This window comes from Physeter macrocephalus, chromosome 19, assembly GCF_002837175.3.
Source record: "Physeter macrocephalus isolate SW-GA chromosome 19, ASM283717v5, whole genome shotgun sequence".
In the NCBI taxonomy this organism is placed as follows: Eukaryota; Metazoa; Chordata; class Mammalia; order Artiodactyla; family Physeteridae; genus Physeter; species Physeter macrocephalus.
The window spans coordinates 83,112,522-83,120,763 of NC_041232.1; the positions used below are offsets into that span (position 1 = coordinate 83,112,522).

The 8,242-nt window shown below is 45.2% G+C and overlaps 1 protein-coding gene across 1 annotated transcript in view; it reads right to left on the reverse strand.

Moving 5' to 3' along the window:
* The window catches only part of NETO1 (neuropilin and tolloid like 1), a 92,974-nt gene extending 86,403 nt beyond the window's left edge, over positions 1–6,571 (reverse strand). The window contains exons 1-3 of the mRNA XM_007119844.2: positions 6,544–6,571; positions 4,473–4,526; positions 4,095–4,232 (exon numbers count right to left, since the gene is read on the reverse strand). Coding sequence (XP_007119906.1) covers positions 4,095–4,232; positions 4,473–4,526; positions 6,544–6,571 — 220 coding nt within the window. The remainder of the gene's footprint in view (positions 1–4,094; positions 4,233–4,472; positions 4,527–6,543) is intronic.
* Between the last annotated feature and the right edge of the window lie 1,671 nt (positions 6,572–8,242).

Sequence of the window (8,242 nt, forward strand, 5' to 3'; positions counted from 1 at the left end):
TATCCCACCCCTCTAGGTGGTCACAAAGCACCCAGCGGATCTCCCTGTGCCATGCGGCTGCTTCCCACTGGCTATCTATTCTACGTTTGGTAGTTTACATATGTCCATGCCACTCTCTCACTTTGCCACAGCTTACCCTTCCCCCTCCCCATATCCTCAAGTCCATTCTCTAGTAGGTCTGAGTCTCCATTCCCGTCTTACCCCTAGGTTCTTCATGACCTTTTTTTTTCTTTTCTTAGATTCCATATATATGTGTTAGCATACGGTATTTGTTTTTCTCTTTCTGACTTACTTTACCTCATATACAGCCTAAGTTCAGGCCACTCCAGGCATATCATGTTTTCTAAGACAGCATGCTCTTTTAGGCTTTCGTGTGTTTTCCCACTTTCTTGAGTACATATATACCTCCAATCCAACTCCTGTTTATGTGGGAAAATCTTGCTTAAAAAAGAAATCTCCTCTCGACATCTATTTACTAAAGACAAAACCCATATCTATTCACCTTCTTTTTTCAGCATTCAAGCACAATACTTGTCATTGAGAATTTCTCCAAAAAAAATCTTTGTTGGGTGAATTATAAATGAACTTATCTTCGTAAATGTGTTTACAGCTCTTTAAATAATCATGGAAGACCCTGATAGGGTGAGCAGCTCCATAAACCTCCACATGGATGCATTTGCTAGTGCCCTTCCATTCTTCCCTTGTCATGGTCAAAACTGTTCAAAATTCTGGCGTTCCAGGCTGATATTCAGCCAGAGTACCCCCAGAATAGCCATTACAGTTGTTGAAATATCCACACTTTTATCCTAGTTAGTAAACTGCTGTCTTGAGTCCTTCAGTTGCTTTCCAGCCACTTGATCCTCTTTAAAGACCAATCCCCTCCAGAAACTTGAAAGTTAAGTCCTGGCACGGCAGGGCCTGCTTCCCACGTGGTCAGCAATCATTCTGAATGACTACTGTCCCCTCCACACCAGTTCTTAAATAGATATTGAATATCACCCTTGAATGGCTTTAAAACTAAAGCCTTGCATGCATGGGTATCAAAATGTATATAGAGTTGAGATACATGATTACTTGAAAATTAGAGACTTACAAAAACAATATGATCCTGATATTCTCTGGCTTTTCCTTCACAGTCCGTGTTGACTTTCTCCTTACTCTGCCCTCCTTACACGTCATTTTCCAGAAATCTATTCTATGTCTTCTTTCCTCTCTTTCTAGACCAGGGCTCTGGATGCCACTAGCATCCCAATGGAAAGAGATTATAATATAATAATATCTGCAGCTCCATCTAAGCCCAATTAAATCAGAATTCCTGGAGGCAGACCCAAGCATCTGTATTTTCCAAAAGAGTTAAAGTGTTCCAAATACACTTTGGGTAATTTTATCCATACTAGCAGCCTCAACAGCAATCACTATATTTATCACCTATAAATATATATTTTTATCCCAGAACTATCCACTGAACTAGAGATCACACATCCAATCTCTTCACGAGACATGTACATAAACACCAAATGGAACACATTATTTTTCCTTGAACCCCCCCTTTCTCCACCTCTATTCCTTATCTGACATGGCAATTCCATGTAACACGTCACCAAGCCAAAACTTTAGAATAGTCACGAGATTGTCTATTCTCTCATCCCGTCATGCAAGACTCGGCTTCCCAAATACTGTTCCCTTGACTCCGCCATCAATGTCACTTCTGTAGTTCAGGCTTCTCCTATGATTTACTCCATCTTTCACAATAGTTTCAGCTTATGTTCTCTTCCTCCAGTTTCTTCATCAAAATCTCACCTTATTATTTTTCTCGAGTTATTTCAATGGCACTCGCTTGTCTATAACATAAAGTCCAAACTTGCCTGGGTGGAAGATGGATGCCAAGTTCTCCTTGACCTGAGGCCACCTGCCCTTCAGACTCCTCACTTGCTGCTCTCCTCACCCTCTGCAGACACCCTATGATACTACACGTGTGTAACCAACCTCACCGCGCCTCTGAACCTCTGCACATGCTATTCTACACAGAGGACGATTATCTCCTGAATGTTCTTTAAAACTGAGTGTAAGCATCTCTTCCTCCTTATAGACTTCTCGCCTTTCTCCCTATTCCAAAACTGCTCATCTCGGGGCCACTTTAGATTGTGTACTGAAAAAAGCAGAGTCCCCGGGCCACATCGTAAGTTTCATAAGGCAAGTACCATGTCTATTTTGTTCAATACTCTCTAAACAAGGGTGGCTCAGCAAATATTTGTTAAATGAATGTATGAATGGAAAAAAAGACAAGGATGAAGTATTTCAAGATGGGTATAGAAGTATGATGAACAGTGACAGGAGGTTCTATTTATTTCCCAACTTTAAGTTTTGTCCTTGACATGACGACGAATGAATGCAAATGTGTGCCTGATATTAGAATCAAATGTTAGCAATGCATTTAAATTATCAATAAGAATAAACATGAAAGCACAATTAACATGCAAAGATTTTCTTCCGAATTGCGAGAGAATTAGTTGACGTTATTCTTTTTAATAATTTGTAGTTTTGAAATACTGTTGCTTCAAAACACAAATTATGTTATACGAAGTTAAGCAAGACACTTAACCCTTCTGTGCCTCAGTTTCCTTATATGTACAGTAGGGACAACAAAAATACCAAATTTCTATGATTAAATATTTATGTATATGTATATACAGGTATATATACACAAGTCGTCCCTAGGTACCTGCAGGAAGCAGGGGAGAGGGGAGGCGGATGGTTCCAGGACCCTCCTTGGACACCAAAACCCAAGGATGCTCAAGTCTCAAGTCCCTTACTTGGCCCTCTGTATTTGTATCTGTGGGTTTTCACATCCTCAAATTCAATCAGCCGAGGAACTTAAACTAGAGCTACACGATACAATTATACAGTATATGTATTACTACATATAACAGATATGTAATATTAACTTGATAGAAAGAACAGCTAATTTTAACCCAGAATTTCCGCATTTCAGTCTCCTTTTCTATCTATCATAAGAGGAAGAAAAACTGCCAGAGCTCAGTTTCTCAGCTTTATGCTTTTATTATCAGAGCTTATTCCTTTCTCTTCTTGTAATATGGTGTATCTTTACTAAAAGTTCAACTTGAAGCATGACAAGAAGACTGGAAAGATCTTGGTCCAGAAATTACAAAAAGAATCATTTCTAAATGAAATTCTTGAAATCAGTTAACCAGAACGTCTTTTAACATGTCCCTTGCTTATAAGTAAACAGTGAACATAAATACCATCTTTGTTAAGGTAACTGTGTGTGTGTGTGTGTGTGTGTGTGTGTGTGTGTGTGTGTGTGTGTTGGGGGAGCACAGGGGTTGGGGAGGTTGAAAGTTTTGGGCTATTAAGTACTAACACATAATATTGAAAACTTCTATCACTAGATGAAATGTTCATGTATCAGTATCGTCCTTAATAGAGACGTGTCTACAAGGGTAATGGAAATGGAAAATGTTCAAAGAGAACTGAATCCCTTTTTCAGCACTTTTTATCCTTCAAGCTGGGGAAAAAATGATGAAAAGAAGCATCATCATTTGGAATCCTGACTTTGGCATGAAAGTACGAAAATATCACTTGTGAGCTCAAACTAAGGCAACTGCTATTCAGATTGACGTTTGGAAAATATGATCATAGAGGTACTTCCGATGATAATATGTTTTTTGTGCTTCATATTATTTAAGAGAAAAATAACAAATGCATAGGTTATTCTACTAATTATTAAGCCAAAAAAATACTGGTTGCCAAAACTGTTACCCATTAGGTACTATCACGCCAACCATGCATCCATTCCGTTAATGTAGAATTCCAAATCAATTACATGAACTGTGAAATAAACTGTTGTTGATTTTTTATTTCCCAGAATTTACCTGTTTATAAACCATTACTAATAATTTCAATAATTAGCTGGACTCCAGATTTTACAGCTCTTTGATTCACTCAGAGATATTTATGTGTATGGTCTCCAAAACCAATTTTTGTAATGTCTATATGCATATTGTCCATCCAAAGCTTAGAGGTGGCCAGACTTGGCTGAATGTTTTCTCCAGCTCTGGCACTGGCTTCCTCACCTTCTATGATGTAGATGCACTCCCGGTCAGGGGGGTACTTGCTGGGATAGTTCGGAGAGGTGAAGACACCTCCGTCTGCATGTTTTGTCCAACTTCCACACTGCACAGACTTCTGCGTTTCTGAGGTGCTTTGCTTTTCTGGAAAAAAAAAAAAATTTTTTTAAAGCCATTATCCATTTTTTTATAAAACTAAAAATAGAGAGGACATTCTTACAATATCCATTAGTAAATTAACTTCTAAATGGTGTCTTAGTCAAAACCAATCAATTATACACACTATAAAATGCTCAGATATTCTGGAATATTAAGAATGTGGGGAAAATAGGAAAATGCAAGTGATTGGAGGTCTTCCACTTGCATTTTTCCAAAGAAACACACCTGTTCCTTGCTTGGTTGCCCCAGACAAATGGAGGATGATTAAACTTGCTACAACTGAAACAGAAAAAAAGAAAAATTAGAAAGCTTAATGTACACCAAAATGATCAAATTCTATAACAACATAACAATTTAAAGATAAAATGATATCAAAGAAGATTATTACTTTTAACTGTTCCGAGTAGACTCAGAACTTGCAAAAACTGATAAAATGTACAAATCAGGACAACTTAGGAATCTCCCCAGGAAGTAATGCCAGTTAGGAATAGCTGAGACCCAAACTCCTAAGGCAAATGCAGACTTCAAGACTAAAGAGTCAATATTGTCACCTACGAATGTCCCATTACAGCAGGATTTCAGGAGTATGTCTGAGCTGCTCTTTGTGAATGACCTTGCTAGCATCTCTAAAGGAAAAAAGAGGGACAGCAGGTAAAAGGGTGAAAAGGAAAAGTTGTATTTTCATCAACCATGTTATTGTGTTTTAGAAAATAAATACTTAGGCAAAATCCTTTGGCAGATCAGGGAGGGGAACAGAAGAAAAACAGACTAATGTGGATTGAAGGCATTAAGCAGCATAATTAAAAATGTTTCTTATAAAATGATGAACTACCAAGTAAGCCCAGTCCTCAGCATTTTCTAAGCTCTGAAATTAATCTCTTCTAGCCTTAACTTTGATTTAATATTTAGTATTATCCAGAAATATTTTATAATTTTGAGAAAGGTTATTTCTATAAGCATTTTATTGAGTCAGTTTTTCCAGTATCAGAAAGAGCCTCTGATCTGTAACTTAACAGAAAATCTACGAAGACCACTGAAACTTGCCCTTCTGTTTTACTTCCATATCCTTGATTTACTTAATATTTTTGCAGAGCCTAAAACTGAGAAAAGTATGAAAGTCATCTAGTCTTCATAATTTCTGATTTTTCATTCTCTATTTCTGTTTTTATTATTGACTTTGTTGCTCGATTACCTAAAAGCCTAAGTTCCATTAGGTGTATAACCATACGTCCACTTAAAAACGCATTTGGAAAAGGGAGGGTATAATTCACAATGCTTTCCTTAACTAAAGCTCACTACAGGATCTTACAAATTTATGCTCAAAGATTATTCCAGGAAAAGTATGTGGGCCTCTGCTATTAGTATTTGAGCAATGGTGTCAATTATTGTACTTTGTACTCTAGCCTGGCTCTCTGCTTTTAGATTAAAATATCAGTCGTTGCTATTGTCTGTGTTCAGGTAGGAAAACAAAAGTCTTACTTTAACTTGCCGTGTTCCTACACCCACACACACGCACGCGCACACACCCGGGTGTACAGCCATCAGTATCAAGCTGGAGTTTGGGTGTTTTCACTCTGCTTTTCCTGTTCTGCTGGCATCACATTGTGGAGCGTGTGCTGTGACTAACACAGCGGCAAAGTCGGTCCTTTGACTGCGTGGCATAGCCACCCTAATCCTTGCTTTATACTGTGAGATTTCCACCATATATTTTCTTACACTGCCGTTTACTCGATGACTTCTGACACTATTTTCCTCCAATCCTCCCCCCCCCCCACGCCCCAGTTGCACGCGCACCACACACTCGTGAAGCAACACTAGAGGGCTATCTACTCTCCGGAAGAGTTGAGGTTGGCCCTCGCCCTCCCCTCGGGGGCTGCGTTCAGGTGAACCACAAACTACCCACGGGGGTGGGCAGGCGGGCCGGCCGAGCTCCAGAAGCCCCCGAAAGGAACTATCAGGTCAGCTGTCTCCCTCTTTCCACAGGCCACCTCGCTCTTGCGCACGTGCCCACCCCCGAACTTCTCGCCACGCTCTGCCCCGGGATGTTCCTGCCCACGGAAAGGCGGTTTTCCGCGGCAGATTCTGCGATCCAGTGACCACCGCCTTGCGCAGCTCGCACGCCGGTTCTATGATGCTGCGATACAGAAAGTTTACATGTGCCCCAGACTCGCGGGGCCTGCGCGGTCCGGCGGGAGCGCGGCGGTGCCCAGGCTTTCCCTGCGCGTTCGGCCACGAGGGAGGGCAGGCGGGGAGGACGGCACCCGGAGAGCCCCGGCGCGGCGGGAAAGGTACTCACTGTGAAACAAACTGCGTCCATGGATCATGTCTGTTCGTTACACCCGAGGCTCCGATCTCCACTAATTCCATTTAGAGACAGGGAGACTTCCAGTGGTCGGGGAGAGGTCGGAGTCGAGAGGGGTTTTGGATATGCAAACCAAGAGCAAATGAAGGGGGGTGGGGGGGCGGAGAGAGAGAGGAGAGGAGGAGATCGGAGCCCACACGGCAGCAAGATCCGGACCCGTGCGTCCTCCGCCCCGGGCTCGCGCTCGCCCTCTCAGCGCCGCGAGGCCAGCAGCATCCTCGCCGTGACGCGCGCCTCACACCCGGGCGCCGGGCGCCACCATCAGCGCCGGCGGCGGCAGCACCCTCCTCCTTTGCATCACCGCCGCCGCCGCAGCCGTCAGGAGGGCGCGCGGGCAGTCGGCGCGCGGGCGAGCCCTGGGGCGTCCCGAGCCGGGGCCGGGCGGCGGGCGCGGCGAGACGAGGGGGGCCCAGTCCGGACCGACGGCAGCCACGGAGCGGGCGGCTGCGGCGGGGGCTCGCTCAGTCCCCAGTTTCATACACCACGAGCGGCAGGTCGGAGCAGCCTCCGCGGGAGGATGTCCAGCAGCGCTCCTCTCTCCAGCCCTTGGGGATCTTCCGCTGAGGCATTGAAGACCGGAGGAAGGGGTCCGTCATCGGCTCGCCGGGCTGCGCGCCACCTCTGCGATCTCGCGGAAAGAGGAGCGGGCGGTGGGGGGTGGGCGTCTGGGAGGAGGGCCGGAGGGTGGTGGAGGGGAACCGAGGTGGCAAAGGGGGGCGGGGGGATTGGGAAAATGACAGTTACCAGGTGGGCGACTGAGTCATCGCCTGGGGCTGCGCGGCCCTCCGGGAAGCCCGGAGCCGGCGCGAAACCGGGCCGCTCCGCGCGGCCGGCGCCCCCGGGGCTGGTGCGCAGCGGAACGGGGCGGCGACGGCGGCAGCAGCAAGTACGGCACACCAGCTCCGATCCCGGGGAGGGGGAGGGGGAGGGGGACGGGGGGAGGACCAGGCTGCGATCCGTCACTCGGCCAGCCTGGGCCGAGGGGGCCAGAAGGGCGCCGGCAAAGCCAGAGCTGCATCCTCGTGCCGGATAAAAGGCGTGCGAGGGGGAGGGGCCGCCATGTGAAAATCCCTTTCGGGGCTCAAATTTTCACTTTTTAACGATTAGAATTTCCGGTCGGTCTGTCCCCCACCCCTCATATTCCATCTGTCTAGAAGAAACGGGTTCTGTCTCCCTTCGGGGGTGAAGGCTTTGCCATTCACTCCGGTCTCGGGCTGGGAGACGAGGCAGGGGCGCGCCGGAGGCAAAGGCAGCATTAAAAGTTTCGCGTTTTATCACCTCGCCTGATGCGGAGGTCGCCCGCAACAAACTGCTCCTGCAAAGACACGGGCTTCTAGCAATTTTCCTTCACCCTCCCCAAAATATTTAAAACGCCCAAGGCAAACACAGATCACCTCCTACCCCACCCCTTCATGGTCAGACGCGCGCGCGCGCAGCGCGTTCAACTCGGAGAGAAAGAGGAAATGAAAGAAAAAGAAAAGAAAGAAAGAAGAAAGAAAGAAAGAAAGAAAGAAAGAAAGAAAGGAGGGAGGGAGGAAGGGGAAGGAAGGAAGGAAGGAAGGAAGGAAGGAAGGAAGGAAGGAAGAAAGATGGAAAGAAAGAAAGAGAGAGAGAAAGAAAGAAAGAAAAAAGA